The sequence below is a fragment of the Chionomys nivalis genome, chromosome 9 (assembly GCF_950005125.1).
Source record: "Chionomys nivalis chromosome 9, mChiNiv1.1, whole genome shotgun sequence".
Lineage (NCBI taxonomy): Eukaryota > Metazoa > Chordata > Mammalia > Rodentia > Cricetidae > Chionomys > Chionomys nivalis.
This window is the reverse complement of record NC_080094.1, coordinates 65,394,362-65,418,592: the sequence shown is the minus strand read 5'-3', so window position 1 is coordinate 65,418,592 and position 24,231 is coordinate 65,394,362. Positions and strand designations below refer to the sequence as shown.

General features: G+C 37.1%; 1 protein-coding gene across 4 annotated transcripts in view; it reads right to left on the bottom strand.

The window, feature by feature from the left end:
• Positions 1-24,231, bottom strand: part of Mettl15 (methyltransferase 15, mitochondrial 12S rRNA N4-cytidine) — a 175,956-nt gene that overhangs the window by 150,602 nt on the left and 1,123 nt on the right. For all 4 annotated transcript variants that reach the window (XM_057781042.1, XM_057781040.1, XM_057781043.1 and 1 more), the window contains exons 2-3: positions 22,604-22,790; positions 18,327-18,613 (exon numbers count right to left, since the gene is read on the bottom strand). In XM_057781042.1, coding sequence (XP_057637025.1) covers positions 18,327-18,596 — 270 coding nt within the window. In that variant the 5' untranslated portion in view covers positions 18,597-18,613; positions 22,604-22,790. The remainder of the gene's footprint in view (positions 1-18,326; positions 18,614-22,603; positions 22,791-24,231) is intronic.

Below are 24,231 nucleotides of genomic sequence, written 5' to 3'. Positions count from 1 at the left end.
TACATTCATGCGATAAAGTGTGATACTCAACACATGAATTTTACAAAACTATAATTATTGTGCATAGCAGGCAATTCCATACCAAGATTATCTTCCCATTTCAAAACATCAAGTCATGAGCTGATGAAATGGCTCAGCTGGTAGTGGCACTTACCACCAAGCCTATCCAAGCCTAAGTTTTAACTCAGAAAACATGATGGAAAATAGAACCAACTTCTGCCATTTAAGTGGCATATAAAAATGGAAATTTACCAATGTCACTGCTTACCTTAAAACACTTCAAAGAGTCCTCTTTGCTGCAAAAAAAAAAGTTAAAAACAAAAAAAGCAACAGCAAAAAGTAAATAAAAAAATCAAAAATCCTCCATGAATCTTGAGTTGATTGGTCAAATGCTAATCAGCAAGATGATTTAAGTACTGAAATGAAATGACTATTACTGGGCTCTCACTAACTATCAGGTGAGGAAAGGTGTCCACATGCATTCACCCATGCATGCCTCTAAATTACATATATTAAGCTATTGTGATTACTGATAATCAAAACACTACATAGGAGCTAGTCCCTTCCAAGAATATTTCCACTTTAAGCAGACTCCTGATGATACACTAAAGTCAATAAGGGCTCTAGATAGAAGAGTAACAAGTCACTCCAAGAGAATAAAATATACTCAGGAAAAAGTCCTAGAAGTATAGGATGGTATAAACTTGATAATAAGAGGACAATTGGAGTAATTAGTTACTAAGAGGTGGACAGACTAGAGAAGAAATGGGATAGTCCAAACTCCTTGGAAAGACATCTCCAAGTCCCAAAAACAAAATAAGTGTTTAACATAGTCTAAACAGGGATAGTTATCCATACTAAGGGCTTTCCTATAGAGGTACATACAGTCTTCAAGAAAGAGCTGCCAATCAAAGCAACACAAGGAACACACCATGAACTCAAGACTAGTACTTCACGTGGTTATAAACAGCACATCTGCTACTGGTGTTGCCCAAGGGTCTTACTGAACCAGAAGCCAAAGTCAGTGTCCCAGGACACACACAAGTGTACATAGAAAAGTAGAAAGTGCTTCTAGAAAGAGATTTATCCCATCTATTAAGTCTACTGTAAACATCACAAATAATCTGTTGTTATTCTAAAGGTCTTTGAAGAGAATATAGTTTCAAAATTTTCATTTTCCAAATTAAAAACTAAGATGTGTACAAATGAAGCAGCATTTTCAAGGTCACATCAATTCTAACAGTACACAGGTGAAGACCAGACCAGCTGACCATTTCCATTAAACCTCATGCCTCTTCATAAAACTTACATTAATAAAATACCTAAGCTCACTCCTAACAGTGGCAGCAGTGCCTGTCTCTAATGCTTTGGCTGGCTTTTGGGAACCTATTCCTCATACTGGGTTGCCTTGTCCAGCCTTGATACAAGGGGACAAGCAAGCTTAGTCTTACCTCAACCTGATATGCCATACTTTGTTGACATCCATGGGAGGCCTCCTTTCTGAACAAAACAGAGGAGGAATGGATTTGGGGGAGGGGCGAAAGATGAGGGAAGGAATGTGAGGAGAGGAGGGCGGGGAAACTGCAGTTGAGATATAAAATAAATGAATAAATTTAATTAATAAAAGAAATACCTAAGTCTTAAAAAATTAAGAAATCATTTACAAGTGTCAGCTTCAAATACTGTATTTTCTAAAGCTCTTAATTTGATATAATAGTCATATCTAATATGAATAACATGCCTTGCATAATACTTACTTTTTCATTTGGTATTTTCAGTATAGACAACTGTATAGGGACAATAATGCTCAGTTTTAAGAGTCAACCTGACATAATTTAGAATCACCTGATGTCCCAGTTTCCTCCTCTGTTGCTGGAATAATCAAAAACAACTTGGTGAGAGGCAGAAAGGGGTACAGAGTTTATTTCATTTTACACTTTAAGGGAAAGCCAAGACAGGAACAGATAATAAGCCAATGGTCAAACACTGATGACTGGCTTGTCTCCCTGACTTGCTCACTTGGCTTTCTTTTACAACCCAGAACCACCTGCTCAGGGACGGCACTGCCAATAGTAGGCTGAGACAAGTCAGTAGTGAGCCGCACCCTCCCACATCAATCATTAATCAAGAAAATGTCATCTTATGAAATAGATTTTCTGTCAAATCAGATATCGGTTGTTTACTCCCCAAAACATTGTGTCACAATTGCACTAACATATCTTGCAGTCAAAATACTATTGTACATTAAAGGGTTGATGGTTGGTTTGGTATTTACATTCATCCTTAGATAGTATGCATAGTATCTTCCTGTACCAAAGACAATAGAGCACAGAGGTGAAGGTTCTAAGAAGGCGCCACAATGACTTCTCCAAGTTCAATGAGTTCTGTAGATATTGTCTTCAGCAATAGGCCCTTGTCATCAGTTTGTAAAGAACACTCTTGGCAACCATCTGAGTTGTTTGTCTAGAGCCGTCTGTAGAGTTGGATTTGTATACAGATAATGTTTAAATTTGGTTCTATCATGAAATGCCTTATTTTTTCCATCTATTATAATTGAAAATCCTACTAGATATAGTAATCTTTGTTGGCATCTGTGGTTTCTTAGAATCTACAGAACATCGGTTTAGGTTCTTCTGGATTTTTAGAGTCTGCATTAAGATGTCAGATGTTACTCTAGTAGGTCAGCCTTCGGATGCTGCTTGGTTTTTTTTCCTTGCAATTTTGATATTCTTTCTCTTTTTCTGTATGTTTGCTGTTTTGATTATTATGTGCCAAAGAGACTTTCTTTTCTAGTCCAGTCTATTTGGTGTTCTGTATGTTTTTGTACTTTGATAACTAGCTCCTTCATTAGGTTAAGAATATTTTCTTCTATGATTTTGTTGAGAATATTTTCTGTGCCTTTGACCTAGGTTTCTTCTCCTTCCTCTATTCCTATCATTCTTAGATTTGTTCTTTTCATGTTATCCCATATTTACATGTATTGTGCCAGGACTTTTTTAGATTTAACATTTTATTTGACCAAATTTTGATCATTTCCATTATCTTCAATGTCTGAGATTGTCTCTTCTATATCCTATATTCTGTTAGTGAGGCTTGCCTCTGAAATTCCTGTTCAGGCTCCTAAATTTTTTCATTTCCTTCAGTTTTCTATTGATTCTATTTACACTTTCATGTCTTGAACTGTTTTACTCATTTTCTTCCACTGTTTGTGCTTTCATAGATTTCTTTAAGGGATTTGTTTATTTCCTCCTTAAGAACCTCTAGTATATTCATAAAGGCTATTGTAAGGTCTTTTTCTTGTGTTTCAGCTATGTTGCAATACTCAGGATCTGCTGAGGTAGGGTTACAGGGCTCTAGTGGAAACATTGCCCTGGCTGTTGTTATTGGTTGTGTTTTTATACTGGCATCTAAGTATCTGGGTTTTAGAAGATTAGAATTTTAGGTGCTGATATGGAGTCTTGTCTTTGTTGGGTGGGTATTTTTTCCTAGGTTTCTGTTGTCCTCTCTGGTTCTTAGGAGACTTTGGTGACTATGTGTTGCTTGGTAGAAAATTCTTCTGGGTAGGCTTGGGCACTGGAGGTTCAGGTGAAATGTGTTTCTAAGTATTGGAAGCTGAGACTTAGGGATGAGGATGGGGATAGGCTAGGAATGAGAGGGCTGAGGGGGTCCACAGAAGGCAGGAAAGCAGGGTGGTTCCACCAGGATATGCTTAGTTCCTTGGGAATACGGACAGACAGTGAGGAAAAGTTACAGCTGATGGTCTGCTACAGAGCTGTGGACAAGACTGAGGGACTGGACTTGGAGGAATGGAAGAGGTGAAGATCTGCATTTAGCCCACTTGCTTTGCTAAAATGAGTATCCTCCTGTTTCCCAGGAATGTCTGTTGGAGTTGGGGGCAGGGTTAAATCAATGAATAGGGTAAAGGAAGTTTAGAGACGAATATTTATGTGATCCACTGGGGAAGGTGGAGAAGGAGGGAGAGGGTGGGGAAGAAGGCTGCCACAGATAGTCTGCTATAGAGCTGGAATTAAGACTGGAGGGACTGGTTTTGGAGGAGCTGAAGGAGAGGTGAAGATCTGCAGTTAGACTATCTGCTACCTTGGCCAGAGTGAGACCATCTTGACAACAATAATTCAAGTGGGAAGACACACCCACTAGAGATGGCATCATTCCATATGAAGGAGGTATTGGACTCAATGAGAAGGGAACTGTGAACTAAATACTAGCAAGCATGCATTCATTCATTCCTCTGTGCCCTTAACTGTGAATATGAGGTGACACTCCTTCAAGTTCCCACCACCTTGACTCCCTGTAACGATGGGCGACAGTCTAGAACCGGGAGTCAAACAGATCTCTTCTGCCCTGTGTTGCTCTTGTCACAGTGTAGGACCCAACCATGACAAGCTCAATAGAGGCCTGAGTCTCAGTAATTTACTCTAAGGCACTACCTGGTTCCAATAAAGACCACAAAATAAGACTACCCAGGCACCACCCAGGAATGCAAATACTATCATAACATACCAAAGCAGTAATTAAGAGTAGCGCTGGGGTTGGAAAGATGGCTCAGTGTTTAAGAGCACTGGCCATTCTGGCCATTCTTAAAAGGACCCTGGTTCAATTCCAAGAATTGACATGGCAGTTCATAACTCTCTGTAACTCCAGTTCCTGAGGATGTGACATCCTCACACAAACATATATACAGTACCACATACATTCATCTATAAAGAAAATGGGTTAATTATATTACTACTCAATATATTTTTTAACCTAAGCTTTGCAATACTATTAACATATCAATATGAAAGCATGGTTTCTGCCTTGATTAAAACTGTAACATAAGAAAAGTCCCACACAGCATTCACCAGAAGCTTGTTTGCAAGGAAGTCCTTTCTTCTTCCCTATTAGGTACAAAATATAATTCACCTAGTAGGTAAGAAAAAAATGTAATTAAGAAATCCCATTCAGAACTCAAATGAGTCCTTCTAGTCACTTAAATCAGACAAAACCTAGAACACGCAATGAAAGATGACGAGCTAATATAATGAACATTAGCCCCAGGCAATAAAGGGAAAAATTCATGAAACAAAATACAGCAAAATCCAACTCAAGGGCCAGAAATGGGTAAGAAGGTGGCAAAATGAACTATCTGAGCAATTTCATTAGTATATGCTTATGTAAATAAATCTGCTAGGTTTAGTAGTAGTAATGGTAAATAAATCTTTTAAATAAATTAAGGTCACTTAATAGATACAGTTTTAGATAAAACATTAAACTAGAAAACAGTTGTTTTAGCATTTGGTATGAAATGTTAACAATAGCAAGAAAAAAATTATCATAAAAATTGTAGAAATACGCTAATTAGTAAGGACAGTATAAAAAAATTTTACTGTTTACCTGAGGTATTAACAAGACCATGGTGACATACAGCAAGCAAACTAGCTTAGGTTTCTTTTCTCATAAGAACACTAATGCTATTATTGATTCCATCTCATTCTAATTACCTCCAGAAACACCAACTCCAAATATATTAACATCTGAATAGGGGAATTGAGAGTTGAGCACCTGAACTTTCTTGCCCTTGAATTCACAGCATGTACCTCCACACCATGTCTTTAAGTGAAAGGTCCTCAGACTAAAATTCAGTTTTAGCAAAAGCTACTATTAAATAAAAACCTAAAATTTCTTATATTTACATTAAATTCCCAGTGTACATTTAAGTTATAAAATCCCAAGGGAGCGGGCCAGTGATCAGAATAAATTGGTAAGCATTTGTCAAGCATGTTTGAGGCCCTAGGTTGGATCACCAGCACCATATAAACCTGGCATGGTAGCACACACCTGTGGTTCCAGCACTTGGACGAAGGAAGCAGAAAGATCAGAAGGTCAAAGTTACCTCAGCTACAGAATAAGTTCAAGGAAAGCCTGGGATTTACAGCACTCTGTATAAATAAGTATAATAAAGTCCCAATAGAGAATCTGATTCATTTTCACCCATAAAAGTAGTCAAGAATTTCATTTAGTTTATTTACCTTGGCATTTGGATAAACCTTAGACCTTGTAAAACCTAAGTATGTGTTCTCCCAGTTGTCCAGTAAGCCTCTATTTAATCACTTTAGAGAAAAATCATCTTTCCTGCTAAAAGATAAAATGTTGTTTTCATGTGAAAAACTCAAAATATTGAAATACTCATATTATTTATTTAAAGCTGGGTGAGATAAAAGACCAAGTTTTCATTGCTTCATTATTTCTTCAACAAGCTTATAGTAAAATTGACCATAGAACTATGATGGATTGACACCAAACCAAAAAAAAAAAAAAAAAAAAAATCAAAGAAAAGAAGGTAACAGAAGTTCATAAAGCAGCTTCCCTGCTAAGTATAAATGTTCTCTTCCTTGAAATCATCCCTTTAAAGTGCCCTGCCCATATCATACATTTTATCTTCATGCCTTAACCTCTCACAGTATACTGCATTAGTTTTTATATAATTCTTTAATTTAACAATTAAAAAATTTAAACAATTTCTCATCTTAATCTATCATTACAAATAAAAGGTCTCCTTATGAGAGATCAATCTAGAATGCGAACCTGAAAAATCCAGTGAGCTGACCAATGAAGCAGGCCTAGAATGTTCTGGATGACTGTGAAAGCAAAAACACATGTGCTTCAAACAACTGCACAGCCATTTTCTCACACTCTCAGTAGGCTGGTAAGCTCTTCTCAAGCGATATTGGCTCAAATTTTCTGTCGGAAGTGATTAAGGGAAATGAAATAGGCCCTGAAAATATTATAAGCTAACCATTAGAATTTAAGGACTAATATTCATAGTCAGAAAAAAAACTGTGTAGTCATATTAAATAGCAGTTTTGACACCCAACTGATATCATTTATAACTATACAGTTCTAAACCAAGAGAAACACAGGAAATGGTTGCTCTCCATTCTACAATTCACATAATAATTTTTAGAAAATGCTTCTGCGATCAGTGCTAATAAAAAGCACAGACAATAATATGTGAATGTGCTCTGCAATAGTAACATCTTCCATGACACTATACTATTATTAATAATAGTTCTCACAGCATATATTGGCCTCAAGTGGAAAATATCCCATTTTTATGAATATATTCAATATTCACAGTTTATACTGTGAATTAAAAATAGATAAAAATTTCTTTGCCTGGAAATTTAATATAGATAAATATAAAAAAACAAAGAGCAAACAATCAGAAACAGAAAACATAAATGCTTAAATGTATAATGTACTATAATGACTTTCTGAATATTGAATACTAAGCCAAATAAACAGTTTTATGAATGAGAGATAAAATAAGTAGCTACAAAAATGCATGTAAATGCTTTCTGAAACAAGATTCAGCAAGCAAAACAAAACTCTTTAAATGCATGGCATTTGTCTTACCTAAAGGAAAAAGGTACTAACACTCAATCACAAAAGAAAAAAGACAAAGAGTATCCAGAGAACATTACATGATGAGTCACTGTAAGGCTTTGCGACTTTGTTCATTATAAAATAACATTTTAAGTATGCTACTCAAAGCCCAGTAGTTTTGTTATGAGAAGGCAGTAGAAGAAAGTAAAGTAAAATGTTATGAAAACTCGAAAGGTCAAGGTACGCTTCCTACCACTCTCCACAAAAACAATGCGGAACTCTGAAGAACAGTGAGGAGAGGACCACTGGACCTAGCCTCATGCATGAGCTATGATTAGACTATTGATCAGGGTCTAGTGCTGACCTAAATAGACAGTAACCAGCCTCCAGGATGACTCATATGAACGTCTGTGCACAGCACAACCTCACTTGTTTCTTTCTTTTCTGTAGGCTTTTCATATAAAACAGACTTCTATTTTCTTGGAACATCTCTACTGAAACAGAATGGTCCTTAAATAATTAGAATTCAGTACATATATATGACTTTTAGATTAGAATAGCATCAGTTGTCTCACTATCTTTTGTTCTGTTTAGACCACTGATTTTTAAACACGTTTTTTGAGCAATTTTGTATTCATAGCAAAATTAACAGAAAAGGACACATTCTCTAATCCCAGAAAGAACAGCTGCCCCCAATAGCAGCTACACAGTTTGGTATATTCATTACAACTGTGAATTTACATTGTTATGTCTTTATCACACAAGCACAGTTTACCTTAGGATTACCTAATGTTATCTGATTGGTTCCTACATGGAGTAACATGAACTTGAGTTTCTTCTCTTCTTTACATTACATCATAATTGCTTTTAGTACTGATAATATCACATTGTCTAGAACTAACACAGTATACTGAATATCTTATTGATGGATAACTTTATTCCTTTTTTTTTTTGGTTTTTTGAGACAGAGTTTCTCTGTGGTTTTGGAGCCTGTCCCGGAACTAGCTCTTGTAGACCAGGCTGGTCTCGAACTCACAGAGATCCGCCTGCCTCTGCCTCCCAAGTGCTGGGATTAAAGGCGTGTGCCACCACCGCCCGGCAACTTTATTCCTTATAATTTTGCCACTTAATTGTATACAAGAGTACTGTTACCTTTGTGCATTTCCAAAGGACTGACATCCCTGATCCTCTACATCCTGCCAGCAGTTCAATTTCAATGATTTCAAATGTACGGATGTTTTATTCAACTTTTACCTGATGACATATGGTGTGGGACCATCTGTTCACAACCTTATTTATCGTCTATGTTTTCTTTAATGAGATATACATTGAGGTCTTAGGCTGTTTTCTTCCCATGTTTTGAAGATGTGTTTCATGTTTAGAGAACAATCTTTTAGCACAGGTATCTTTTACAAATACTTTCACCGAGTCAGTCACATGGTTTTACATTTCCTGCTAGTATCTTTCATAGAGAAGAAATTATAATTTTAATTAAGTTCAAATGATCAATTCTTTGTGTCATTGCCAATGCCTTTGGTGTTTTATCTAAAAAGTAATTGCTAAATCCAATGTAAACAGTTTTATCATTCATTGGAATTTATGAATTATATCAAACACTTTTTTTTACATTATCTAGTAAAAAATACTGTAAACCTTATAACAGATTTTGTAAACTCTAAATAAGCTATAATCTTAAGGTTTTTTATTATTTCTTTCTGTGACAGTTATTTATAGTTGTCAACCTGACTACAACTGGACTAAAATCCAAACAGAACTCCAGTGAGGAATTCTTTTTTCTTAATTTGAAGTAGGAAAATCCACTTCTAATCTGGATCTTGAGGCAAGAAGGTACACTTTAATCTGGGCCACACTACCTTCTGGAAGCCTATCTAAGGACATGGAAGAAGGAAGCTTTTGCTCTTTGCCTGCTTGTCCTCGCCTTGTTAGCAAATCCATTCCCTAACTGGCATTAAAACCTACTTCCTCAAGATTCCAGCATCTACTGAAGACCAGCAGAGACATGGATTTTGGACATTTTTACAGTACCAGACATGATTAACCCTCTCTAGAGCAGGTTTCAGAACCAATTTATAGAGGGTTTGGTTAACCCCATCAACTGTCTTGCCATTGTTGTTCCAGTGGGCACATCTGTAAACATCACTGTTTTAGGTATGCAGTTGGTCTTGATCATACATCCGCAAGATAAAGAATTTTAATAGAGGGGAAAATGTATTAGTCAGGGTCTTCTAGAGTAACAGAACTTATAGAATTAATCTCTCTATATTTAGAAAGTGGATTATTAGAATGACTTACAGACCACAATCCAGCTACTTCAAATAGTAGCTAGCTATGAACAGGAAGTCTGAGAATCCAGATGTGTCCATTGGAACAACAGTGGCAAGACAGTTGATGGGGCTAACCAAACCCTCTATAAATTGGTTCTGAAACCTGCTCTAGAAAGGGTTAGTCATGTCTGGTACTGTAAAAATGTCCAAAATCCATGGCAATGGAAGTCATAGTCAACAAAGGAAAACCTGTGGCCATTGTTTTTGTAAAATGTCATGTCATATAACTGCCTCCTAAATATATTTTATTTCTATCCAAAGATCTATGTTGTTCCAGCCTTGTTTCTTATTTCAGTTTCTTATTAAGAAGTTTCTTATTTCAGTGGGTATTGGTTAACTCAAAGATGCATTGCTGTGCAGTGTGTTCCGCCTATATGGAATATCTGCAGCCCTACACAAGACTCAGGTACTTTACAGAAGACTGAGCTGAAAGAGCTCTAAGAGCTGGTGGATGGGGAATGATGTGAAAGGCTGTCCTGGAAGAGGACATGGCTCTTGAACTCCCATGAACTCCCAGAAGAAGTGGTTATCTACAAAAGATCAAATCTATTCAAAATTCCAACATGGAATGGGTAGGGACCCCCAAGGCCCCATCTCTAGCTGAGGAATCTAGCTGAGGAGGAAGCTATTGGGAAAGGCAGAATCACAAATCCCACTCAATGGCCCCTGTCCATATACATATCAACAGCACTAAATGGACCTAGTGAGCAAATAAATAAACTTTTGTAAAAGGAGGAAAAGAAGGTGGGACAAAGATGACAGCAAGGACCTGGAGATAACTGAAGGGGGAAGTAAATGCTGGGCATGATCAAAATACATCACATACATGTATGAAATTTTCAAGACATAAATTAAATCATATAAAATAAATATTAACACCATGGGTCTACCCTAATAGCTCAGTTAACTATACCTATGTATAGGTAAATAGACAGGAGATAGATATGAACAAATAAAATCTGAAGATTACCAAAAAATTATTCTGTATCAGTTTTCCACATTTCTTATAATCAAAATAAATTTCTAATAAATATTAATATAAATTATTAGTAGAAAATACATTAAATAAATTAATATAATAATATTACCCATTAGAAAAATGTAGAAAATTTAAAGAAAAATCAATTTGTTTCCAATTATCATAAATATAAAAACTAATTTGTCATTGTTTATGAAATGGAAAAACATAAATTATCTTTAGACAAACATACAGATTTTAAAAGATAACATTTTAGTAAGCAGTTGCACAATGTTTCTAAGAATCCTTGCAAAAGTTTAGTATTTCAAAAATTAAATGAAAGTTCTGTATTACAAAAAGAGAAAAGAAAAATGCAAACTTATTTTGCATTTGGACACTCTTCTCTTATACCCATACCCAAAACAAGAAAGAAATCTGTAAACAAGAAAGCCAGTTAAGTTAAATCAACACTGAAAATTACTATTACAGTTATACTTAAACATTCCTTAACATCGTACCATATAAGTCAGGAACCCTATAGGCACTAGAATACAAAGAAATAAAAGACATTGTCCTTGATTTGGATGACCTTTTAATATTGTGGCAACCAAGAAAAATTATATAACATAAAGCATTTCTTCTACTTGAATTAGGCAATGTCCTAAGAATGCAAAGGAGGCTAGGGCCTATAGTCTCAGGAGGATACGTCAGAAGGATTACCTCAATACTAGCCTGGGCTACATACAGCAATACCATATTTGGAAAGGAGGGAAGGAGGGAGGGTGAGAGGGAGTGATGGATGAAAGGAGGAAGGGAGAAAGGAAAGGAGGGAAGGAGGGAGGGAGGGAGGGAGGGAGGGAGGGAGGGAGGGAGGGAGGGAGGGAGGGAGGGAGGGAGGGAGGGAAGCAAGGAAAAGGAAGAGCAAAGGGAAAAAGAAGGGAAGGGGAGGGGAGAGGAGGGGAGGAGAGGGGAAGGAAGGGGAAGAGAAAGAAGTCAGTGACTACTTTTTCCAAGACACATGGCAAAAGTTAAATGACCAAACCCATATTTTGAAAGGTGATAAAGATATTCCCCAAAAGACACTGTGAAAAGCAAATGGAAGTTGAGACTAAGGAAACAGTACTGTACTGCAAAACTGGATTACAGTGGAAATAAACTTGATAAGTGCAGACAACATGACACCAGGCTGTCAGGTTGAAGTGAGGAACAGGAAGATCACACTCAAAATTGAGAGCAGTCCTTAGAAGGTTACAGTCAACCCCTACTCATGGAGCCAAGAGATACACATTTACCTGCACAGTGCTAGAATTATCACACTCAGAAAACAATCCGATACAAAGGCCACTGAATGTGCTACATGATATTTTAAAGATACAAACATTCTTTTTTTTTATTTTTTTATTTTTTATTTTTATTCAGGGCTCAGGAAACTCTGTGGAGATGAGGCAAAGAGATTGCAAGAGCCAACATGGATGGAAGACACCAAAGAAACAAAACAAACATTCTTGAAAGGTAGAATGCAATGAGAAAAAATTCCTCACAGAACCTACATTTTTTTTTAAAGGGAATAAAACCACTATCTCCTGATAGTTTATTCTATCTGAAATCTTAGCATTCTAGAGAAAACAGAAGTACATTCTCTGGCCAGGAGGCACCACTGGCCTTGTCCTCCAAGAGTTAGCAACTCCAAGTATTAATTCAGTGTAGAACAAAATATGTTCCTCCTTGCTGCCATAAGCCTTCAGAACTTGACGAAGGAAAACATCTCAGCACTTTCTCTTTGATGCTTGTTCTCTAATGAAAATCAGAGATTTTTAAACAAAAGTTTGCTACTAATCTTAAACATACTATAAAAAGAGGAATGCATTTATAGAAAAGAATTATGGGTCTGGGGACTTCAAGAGGTTTAGCTGAATGGCCAAGAGCTTGCCTGACATTTAGAATGAGGTTTAGTGTGCAGTCCTTTGGCTATGCATATTCATATGTACATATCAATAAGATGAACAACTTAATAACAACAGCTTGAATTTTGCAGGAAAATGGATGGAACTAGAAAACATTATTTTGAGTGAGGTAACCCAGACACAGAAAGACAATTATCACATGTACTCACTCATAGGTGGTTTGGTGAAACATAAAGCAAAGAAAGCAAGCCTACAAACCACAATCCCAGACCCAGACAACAATGCGGACACTAAGAGAGACTTATATAGATCTAATCTACACGGGAAGTACAAAGTAGAAAAAGACACGATCTCCAGAGTAAATTGGGAGCATGGGGACCTCGGGGGAGAATTGAAAGGGGGAGGGGAGAGGCAGGGAGGGGAGCAGAGAAAAATGTAGAGCTCAATAAAAAAATGTATAAAAAAAAACAAAAAAAATGAACAACTTATCCATGTTAGTAACATAACTTCAGCAAATCTAGTTATTATAAAAATTGTTATTAAATTTTAGAATATTAAATACTTAAATTTGTAAAATATTTATAACTGGCCATCATGACCTACACTTGTCAATTCAGTTGGCTTCACTTCTGCTTACTCCCCAGATTTCCCCCAGTTATTTCACTGGACAAGCCTGCCACACAAAGGTTGAAATTGTATAGAAGCCAGAGAAGCTACTTAGCACCAAGGGACATTATTTTTCTTACTGACTCACATTAGTCTTCTGGTTTGACTTTAATTCACTCACATAAAACATCATTAGTGAAACCAATATGAGGCTGAGCTAAGGACAGGATTTGTGATAGTAATCAAGACACACCTATCCAAGACTTCATAGATCTCAGTCTACTAGGAAAGTGTTACAGTTTAGATATGAAACATCTCCCAGTAAGCTTAGAGTTCAAGGCTTTATTCCAGGCTGATTCCCCCTGGACTGTTGTGGGATATTTGTACACTGTATTGCTGTTGGTGGTGTAGTAAAAAATTGAATAGACAATAGCTAGGCAGGATTTCCAGGGAAAGATAGGAAGAAGAGGAAAAATCTAGGCCCACAGGAGGCACCAGGAGACATGGAAAGGAAACAGGAGGTATAACATGGAAGAGAGGTAACGCCAAGTGACAGAACATAGATTAATATAAATGGGTTAATTGAAGCTATAACACCGAGTTAGAAACAAGCCTAAGTTATACGTTGAGCTATCATATTCAAGAAGCCTCCACGCCATCATTTGGGAGCTGGCTGAAAGGACAAAGAAAGATTTGTTACACTAGATTTCACTTAAAACGAGGTGCTTTTTTAAGTTCCTGTTATGATCAAAAGTTTCATCTGTAAATTCATCATTGAAGGAGATGTGGAAAAAAATAATTAAGTGGGTGCAAGGTACAAGTGAATGTATGACTCATAGTTCACAAAGTAAAATGATTTGGGGAAAAGGCACAGGAAGGAGAGGAGCAAATAATGGATTCTGAATGAAATGAAGACCTTTCGTGTCCAAGGACTGTCACCAGCTCTTTATTACTTGAGGATTAAGGGAATAGTGAATAAAGCTGCCTGCCAGACAGCTAAAAAGGTAAAAATAACATTATCTCTATGTGCGCCTCACTTGAAAATTTTCAGAAATAACATTCATAAAATTAAACTTTCTATTAAAAGTTCCTGGAATATCAAACTGAGATCAGAACAGTGGAAATGTCAAAATAAAATAGGATTCAATTTTTCCCAAGAATCTGAACATGAAACAACAGTGTGGGTCAAGTTGTAGAATCACCTATGTTTGCTCCATTTAGTTGTAAGCAAAGAAAGTATAGTAAAGATTTACTAGTGAAGTCGGTAGGGTTTCTTTTTGTTTCTTTTTCTACTACATGGGTAAGTACAAAATAAATGTTATTACTCCCAGGTGAGAACAGCAAACTGACAAAATGTGCTTCACTACTGAAGTCCAGAAATCAATTAGAAGCCACTCACATACAGTCCCCACCAGATATTTTCGCTTCTGTGTATGTGTGCATAAAATACAACATATATATTTCAATAATTTAAGTATATTTAGAACTAATTCCCAGTCCCTTGGCTAAGATGATGCATAAGTTGTACTTTAACATGGACTTTTTATCTTTCCATTATCAGTCTGTATAGGAAATAAAATTTTTCCTGATCAAGTTGTATGCAAGAGTATGTTTTACCCTTTGTGAATGTATTTAAGTCAAAATGTACAATTATTTAGAGTTCCTACTATTTGACAGCATTCACTGAAGGCCTTACATACATGAACTCTTCTGAAAAGGCCAGGAAAAATTTTGTTAATTATTTAATGCCTGGGGTAAGTTAAGAATTACTTTTATGATAAAACAAATATGCCCTCTATCACTGGTATTTAATCTTACTTAAGGAAATCTCTAAAAAATAGTAAAGAATGCAAAGATTCTAGAATACTTGCTCTAAACCACGAAGCAACATGTCTCCCATATACTGGAAGAAGCAGTGTGGGATTTTTCCCCCACTTTATTATTGCTATTACTGAAAGAGTATCTCACTGTGTAGACCTGGCTGGCCTCAAACTCATAGAGATCTATCTGGTTCTACCTCCCAAGCTATGGGATTAAAGGAATAAACCAGTAGGTCCAGCCTTAGAAAAGCTTTTAAAATAAAAGGACCCTTCTCCCCTTCCCCTCTCCTTCCACCATCCCCCCATACTTCCCATATTTTCAGGAGATCTTGTCTGTTTCCCCTTCGGAAAGGGATTCATATATATTTCTCTTAGGGTTCTCCTTATTACCTAGCTTCTCTGGGATCGTTTACTATAGCTTTGTTTTTCTTCACTTTACGTCTACTATCCACTTATGAGTGAGTACATAACATGTTTGTCTATCTGGATCTGGGTTACCTCACTCACGATATTTTTTCTAGTTTCATCCATTTGCATGCAAAGGACTGATAGCGGGGGAACCTGTATAGAATCAAACTAGGTCCATTGAATGTGGAAGATAATTGTGAGGCTTGGGCCGTCTATGGGGACATTGGTAGCGAGACCAGGATTTATCCCTAGTGCTTGAACTAGTGTCTTGGAGCACATTCTCTTCAGAGGGATACCTTGCTCAGCCCAGACATAAAGGGCCTTGGTCTTGCCTCAAAGTGAAGTGTCAAACTTTGTTGACTCCCCAAGGGAAGCCTTACCCTTGTGGGAGGAAGGGAGGGAATAGGAGCAGGGATAGCTATGCAAAATGAGAAAAGACTGTACTAGAAAATTATTAAGAAAAAAAGAAAAAAGAAAGAAAATGAAAGGACTAACTTAGATACATAAATATAGATAGAGAGATATAGGTAGTAAATTATCAGAAGGTTATACTTTTTTCTTTTTGAATATTATATGTGTAACATCTATGTAATCTCCCTATATATTAACATGTTTTATACAAAATTTCTTTTAATCCTGCCTACAAAACTATTAGTAAGGTAGGGATGATGGTTAATTTCATGTATCAATATAATCAAGTCAAAGTGTCCAAAATGTGATCAAACATTAGTCTAGAAGTTTCTGTGAAGGTAGTTTTAGAAAAATAGAAATATTTGAACTGGCAGGCTCTAAGGAAAGCAAATAATTACCTTCCATAGTTTGAACAGAAAAAAAAACTTACTAGAACAAACTGAATGAGAAATACTGCCATTCTTTTGTCCTTAAGAAGTTACTTCCCTGGGTCTCCAGCCTGTCAACCACTCCTGTAGATAAAAGACTCTATAACTTGTATACGTCAATTCTGTAAAATATCTCCATCTCTCTCCCACCCTCCATCTCCCCTTAGCACTCTCACTCTCCCTACCACCTTCCTTCCCTCCCCTACTCCACATCCACAGTCTTCCCTCATCTGCCATTCACTTTCTATAATTTCAGTCACACAGAGAAGTTTGTCCAGATGTCAGTGATTCTAACTTTAAACTGCCCAGCCATGAAGGAGAATGAGAAGAATCTCATGCCAGTCCATTCTTCTCACCCCATTTAAGTCATTGAATCCACATCATACATGCTACCTACTGTCCGTTGTTTATCATCTGCCTTCATTCTCTGTGCTGCTTGTAATTAAGAAACCCTTCATGTACTACATCATGGCCTCTAAATTCGAGTACTGTGATACTGAAATTTAGACATGCCAAAGTGAAGTCAACAAGTAAGTGAAGAGGTAAAAAGTCATGACTTAATAAGGAAAGACAAAACATGACTGCTACAGTTTCTAAGATCTATATTAAGAATTACTAGGCACAGGTATACACACACAGAGAGAGAGAGAGAGAGAGAGAGAGAGAGAGAGAGAGAGAGAGAGCGCTAGCTCAAATAGTAGACATCTAATTTCTTGCCCAAGGGTTAATATGCTGGAAGCTTGTTCTCTATTAAGAGGTCCTTGAATTTCAAACACTGTCCTTGCAGGAGGATTAGAGTCATACTGCTCTCAGAAGGAAATGATACTTCTTACATCAGATTTGGAATAAACAAATATGACTGGTCTCTCCTCATGGTTCAGCTACCCATCTCACCATTCAGTCTCTCTCTCGTCCATGTGATATGCATAATTCCATTCACTACCATGTGATACAGACAAGGAAGTCTCCACGATAGCAACTGCCAATGTATGTGGATTTTCAGCCTCCAATACAGAGTTACACTTATCACTTTCCCTTACAATTCATCAAGCTTCAGGTGTTTATTATAGAAATAAGGATTCTCCTCTCTCTCTCTCTCTCTCTCTCTCTCTCTCTCTCTCTCTCTCTCTCTCTCTCTCTCTTTTTCTCTCTTTCTCTCTATTGGTTTAGAATCTCTGGAGAGTTCGGCGTGACAGAGATGGGTCCTGGAAATGTAGAGCTAAGAAAATAGGAACAGGGATTCAGAATGCGATCTTGTCTCTAATCACTCTTTAAAAAGATTATAAAATCCTCAAGAAACTGTTCTGGAATTGAGTTTTCATACTCAACCTCTCAGCAAGTGTATATGATTCTGACAGCTGTGATCTGGTAAAACTAAACAACTCAGGTAAATAATTTCTCAGATTCTAACCTGCCAATCACTAGAGAGAACTCTATCTATGGGTATATATAAGAGAATTAAAATCATAAATTCACACAAAATCTTGTGTACAAATCTTAATAAAATGTGCAACTATGATAATCAGAAAATAGTAACTAACATAACCAGATCCAAAGACAAATGGCTAGACAAAGCACATTATACCCATATCATGGAGAAATCTACAGTAAAAAAGAACAAAGCGGGGCTGTGGTTGTAGCTCAGTGAGAAAGCACTAACTAGTATGTGTGACACTCTGGATTTGATGCCCAAAATTACATGCATGCATGCATACATACACACAAATGGATAAAAGTTAAAAAAAAAACAAACAACATTCTACAACATGGGTAAATCTTTAAAAAGCATTAAGTCAAAGAATGTAAGCACAAAACATACTTTAGGTCAATCCAAAATGACATAAAATAGCTTGCTGGTTTTCAAGGTACAGAGAAAAGTAAACAAAAGACCAATTGCCAATGGATATGAGGCTTATCCATGTACTAAAAAGCTCCTGAACTAGAAGATAGTGATGACTTCACAAGCACATCAACATACTAAATAACACCCAATTATATACTTTTAAATAGTGACTTACAACCCAATAAAAAATGACAATAATTTTAAAAAATCAACTCACCTGCCCTTTTCGAGGCGTCAAGCAATGAATAACTTCATCCACCATTACTGGAATATGCAGTTTAGCCATGGCTTCAGAATCTTTCTCTGCAGATCTATATACGTTCCTAGTGCCACACAGAGCTGTCTCTTCCTGAGATTCATATTCAGTATGCACTGCTGCTGAAGTGTGCATTGCTTGGAGACAGACACCCAAATTAAATGCACCAGACTCCACCCAGCAGTAAAACAGTTCTTTGTACATTCTACAAAAACATGAATATCGAAGCATTCTGCAGATCAAAAAATCTAGAAGAGAAAATTAAAAATTGATGATGTGGGGCTTTTAATCTTTTTTATGCACTGGTACTTTGCTTGCACGTATGTCTATGTGAAGATGTCAGATTCCCTGGATTGGAAGTTACAGACAGTTGGGAGCTGCCATGTGGATGCTGGGAATTGAACCTATGTCCTCCCTAAGAGCAGCCAGGGTTCTTAACTGCTGAGTCATCTCTCCAGCCCAGTTTCTAATTTTTTTAAAAGATACACTACTTGGGAGAAAGCTCATTAACATAAAATGTTTAATACACAAATAAAATATTTAAGACTCATCATCTAAGCTAGCAAAGGTGACTGACTGCCTTCTTCACATGAAACAAGAAACCCAACTGAACACACAAATATAATTTAAATGTAATTTCTCACTGGGTACCATGACTACATCTACAATTCCAAACCTCAAGCAGGAGGGGTGCTGGAGGACAACCTGAACTGCAAAAAATAATTAACGAATTAATTAAACAAATACAACTTTTGCAGTGGCTTTATGAACTCTTACCATTCATTTTTAACCTTCATCAATATGAAAATTGGTAACTCATTTTCTGCAATATAATTATTAATTAGTTATAAAGAGTAGATTCAAAAACCTTAAAAATATTTATTTAAAAGTTAAACTTGGTTTATGGCCATAGCACCCAGGGCTCACCCAATCTTGTCTAAAAGTTAAACTAGAGCAGGAAAGAGAATATAAATATTTTATTTTAGGTTTTGTTCATCTTTTATTTCCTGTTGTTTCACTTATTGTTCTCAGTGCTAAAATAATACATTCAACTTAGCTTTGAAGGCCTGGCACTGGAAATGAGTAAACATGGAGGCCAGACAAGAAAATACGATCACTGTGAAAATCTTGCAGATTGTCAAAAGGGTCTCTGACAAGACAGCCTCAGCACAACCTGTACCCAGGAAGCACACACTGAGTCAAGTTACAGCTTAACGCTCAACAGGGCACATTTGGGTATTCATTTCTTCCCCCTTCCCTTCAATCCTGAAGATCAAGCCCAGTTTACTCACACCACATAAACAATCAAACGCTAAATACATTTTTCTTCCTTTTTTTTAAAACTGGGCTGGGTCTTGCTGTGGAACCAGGAAAATCTCATACTTGATATCTGCCTCAGCTTCCCAAATACTACATGCCATGACACCTTAATATACTTTGGAATTTCATGCTACTATTTTGGTTTGGTTTGTCTGATGTGGGTATGTGGGGGTGGGGGGTGGGGTATGTGTTCCTTGTTAGCTGGTGTTAGATATTGAACCAGGCAGGGCCTGTGTACACTAAGTTCCCTCTCTACCACTAGACTACACCCCAGATCCCCGTTTTGAGATGTATATACCCTGTGGCCTAAAACCAAGCAAACAGATAACACAGTCATTGAGACTCTCAAACTTTCTCATCTTCTGCAATTTGAAATTCTTCTAAATGCAGAAGGAGAAAAGAATACTTACATTAACATATTAACAGAAAAACATTTAAAAGCATTGGTGTTTTGACCAATTACCTTAAAACAATGTTTATAATACTTCCATAGTAAATACCCAATTGGTACTTCTCTTCCTTCCTCATGGATTAAGAGTTATTTAAGAATAAGTCCTATGATTTCATATGCATAAAATCAAATGAATGATAAGTGCTTACCAAGTGTTTTAGTGGAGGGGAGAGGGAGAACACACACACACAGACCAGTGAATACATTCCAGATTTTACAAAATAAATGTTTTTATCAATCTGGTCTGACTGTACCCACTAAATCTGCATTTTCTTGAAGAACTATAAGTTACTTGAAGAACTATAAATGTCCTATATAAATGTCTCCCTTTCCTTTTGTAATAGAAAGTAAAATAATTCCTATGTATTGACGAAAACATAATGCAATACGAACATATGTGCATATGTTAAATAGATAGAGCATGAGTAAGATGCTACCCTAAAGGTAACACATCAAATATGCTTTAGAAATAATTCACTGAATTATGTGCCAATAAGAAATAGCGAAAATATGGAGGTGCCAAAGAAACTAGAAATAAAACTATAAAGTGAATTTTTAGTTCTGAAGCACCAACAAATTAACCAAATTGTTAATCATTCTTTAAATTCTCCAGATAACTTTAAAAAGCCAAGCACAACTACCCTTTAATTTGATGGACCTTTTTCAAGATAATAACTAATTTTTATTCAGCACTAAGTGACAATAACTCTCTGTAAAAACCTACTCTATGTTCTACCTCATGTAATCTATCATAGTTCTTGGAGTTGAGTGTAGTTATTCCTGTATTATAATTGAAGAAACTAAATTGCTTACCCCATATCCAGAGCTATAACTGTAACTACAGTGCAAAGGATCTATCTTCAGAGCCTAAAATCTTTATCTTCAGTGTTACAAACATAACCCAATGCAACTACTTTAATGTGCACATATAATTTAATGGTACACTACACTATGTATATATAGTAGCTCACAAATTATATTTTTAGTGGAAAATGCCTCCTATATCTTGGCTTTGCTCTACTTGGAACTAATAGACCAACAAATGGAACTCCATGCATCAGGCAAAAGAATGGAATCTGGAATATGCAAACAGCCTATACTCTATATCCTAACAGTTTTAATAACTTATTTTTATCTTTGGGGGTTCAAGAATACAGGTGCCAATAAAGACCAGAGGCATGGTATTCCCCAAAGCTGGAGCTAGCGGCAATGGTGGGTAGAATGATCTGGGGGCTGGGAACTGAACTCTGGTCTTCAACAGTACAAACAATCACTGGGCCATGTCTCCAGCCCCTTGTCCAGATTTTAACTGTATTTTTTACAGGAAGCATTACTGTCAATAAAAAACTCAAAATAACGTGGAAATAAAACAAATAAAAATGGATGCAAAATTGTTTACATCAGTATTTTATTCTTTATTGTACTCAAATTTTATGCATTCATTTAATTATGTTCAAGGTAAAGCCAAGTTTTTTTACTTTTTTTTTGAGACAGTTTTTTTTTCTTTTTTCTTTTTAATTGATTTTATTCAGCTATACATTTTTCTCTGCTCCCTTCCTTTCCTCTCCCCTCCCCTTCTACCCTCTCCCATAGTCACTATGCTCCCAATTTATTAAGACAGAGTTTCTTTGCACCGCCTTTGCTATGCTGGAACTAGCTCTGTAGAGCTCTGTAGCTCACAGACCTCCACCTACCTCTGCCTCCCTCCCAAGTGCTGGGATTAAAGGGGTGAGCGACTACTGTTTCTAGTCTAATTTTTTTTTCTTATTATGAACTAACTAGCTTGTAACCTAGGCAAACATGGAGAAGGGACTGCAAATGATTATGTGTAGCCTTGAGATTGTTTGTAGGATCCCAGTTGGTTGGGATGGTGCCCTAAAAATTATTGAGTACAAACTAAAGTAAATTCCATCCTCGTAGCCCCGTCTACCTACCTACCAAAAAAAAAAAAATCCCTTTGCAACCTCGGAAGATTGTTTAATTTCTTGCGAGTCAGTAAACCTGGCCTCTAAAGCAGACTGCAGTGTGTGGTGTGTGTTGTAGGTAAATCTTTTCACTCTTCGACACCGGCAAAGTCATCTTAAGTTGTGGAGACCACAAAATTGACCAGGTTACTCTTTTAATTGTGGGTCTACAAACTGATGACTATAAAGAGTACTTCCTTCGGGCTGCTAACCGTCACTATGATTAGTCTACCCTGAGAGGAAACGTTGTTACAAATGTAATTTGAAAGCTAAAAACGCGACCAGCGGGCTGGCGGGGAGGCAGAGGAAAGTGGAAAGGGGAGGAAGGCACCGGTTGTCATAGGATTCCAGCCAGTCCTGGGCAATCTTCACAGTCAGGCTGACGAGCAGACCCCAAGCAGTTGGGGGAGGGGCTTCTACTTCCTTTGCTGGGTGGAGATAGGATTCCCAAAACCCCTAAACCAAGAGCACCGTCTCCATCCCACTCGCTACCTTCTCCTCACCTGAGGAAAGAAGAGTCCTCAGTCAGCCTGTAAGTTGGGCCAGCCGCGACACTAAGAAGCAGAAGAGCCTGGACTTGCATACATCTAGGTCGGGGTTGGGGGAAACTTGTCACGACGGACTGATGGGCTCCAATCCGTCGGGGCAACTGAGGTCTCTGTCTGACTTTCGTTCCGTTGCTCCCAGAACCTGCCGGGAGAAGGTGTTGAGGGTCAAAGGTTTCCAAAAGACCTTCCCAGGAAAATAAGATCTCACCATTGCCAAGTTTAAACACACCTTTAAGGATTTAAAAGCCAAAAGTCCGTCGCAACTTTAAAAGTAACTTTCACTTTTCTCTTCGGTCGACTATAAAAGTATTTTAGTTTTGTAATGGCTCCATACATCATCGCCAGTTTCTAACCAAAGATGGAAATTTCGATCTTCTTAGCCCTGCACATTTGGAAAGCTTTGGTTCTTCCCCCACCCCCACCCCTTTCATTTTGTTAGAAAGCGGGAGGTTCTCTTGTCCTGTTGTTGCTTCTGCCAAACTCATGAGTTGCCAACTCCACAATAATGGCAGTGATTGTATTGCCAAAACCGCTGTTTTAATCAAATGCAAGATTCCTCAAGAGTATAGATTGCATAATTTGAACACTACTATAAAGCAAATGCAACGGGGAACTGAAACTAAACTTACAGTATTTGGATTAGGTGTGGCTACACTTGTATCACGAAGAAACCTATACAGTGTGGATGTAAAAGGCAAAAACTGAAATTTATGTGCCTTATCCATTAACCAACGTTATTTTGCAAGATGGCAAGATAAACATTTTCAAACTAGATTAAAATATCATTTTATAGACACTTGACAAAAAAGTATTTTAAATACAAATAGCTAGACTTTGGTTTTACAAGACAAATACTATATTTCTCTATAGAGATTTTTCTAACACTTCAGTTTTCTCGCAATAAAATCAAAACATGTCTCTTTCTTACTGTCTGTTTTTGTTGTTGTTTTGGCTTGGCTTGGTTTTTCGAGACAAGGTTTCTCTGTGTATCTCTGGCTGGCTGTCCTAGATAGAACTCACCCTTTAGACCCAGCTGACCTCAAACACACAGAGATCTGCCGTTTCTGTCTCCCTACGTGCTGGGATTGAAAGCACGGGTCACCACCACCTAACTCTTAGTCTGTTTTGAGACTAATGTGAAGTAATATGTAAGGAGTTAATAATATGCCTGGGACACCAAGGCCAAGTACTATAGATTGAAGGATATTATTTTATTTTATTTTATTGGTCTTTAGAGACAGGGTTTCTCTGTGTAGCTTTAGAGCCTGTCCTAGAACTTGCTCTGTAGATCAGGCTGGTCTGGAACTCACAGAAATCTGCCGGTCTCTGCCTCGCGAGTGCCAGGATTAAAAGTGTGTGCCACCATCGCCAAGTGTGAAGCAGAGTAGTTAAAATAAAATTAGCTCTTCTCAATTTTATTGACAAACCAAGTACAACACTAATGATGTCATTAGTTGGTAAATTTAATTCAACCAAAAATAAGTAGTCACTTTATTGCTGGACTATTCAGGGCTCAAGAAAACTCATAGAACATGCATGATATATAGTTTGCAATGTTCCTGATTTTCTTCAATAGAAACAGG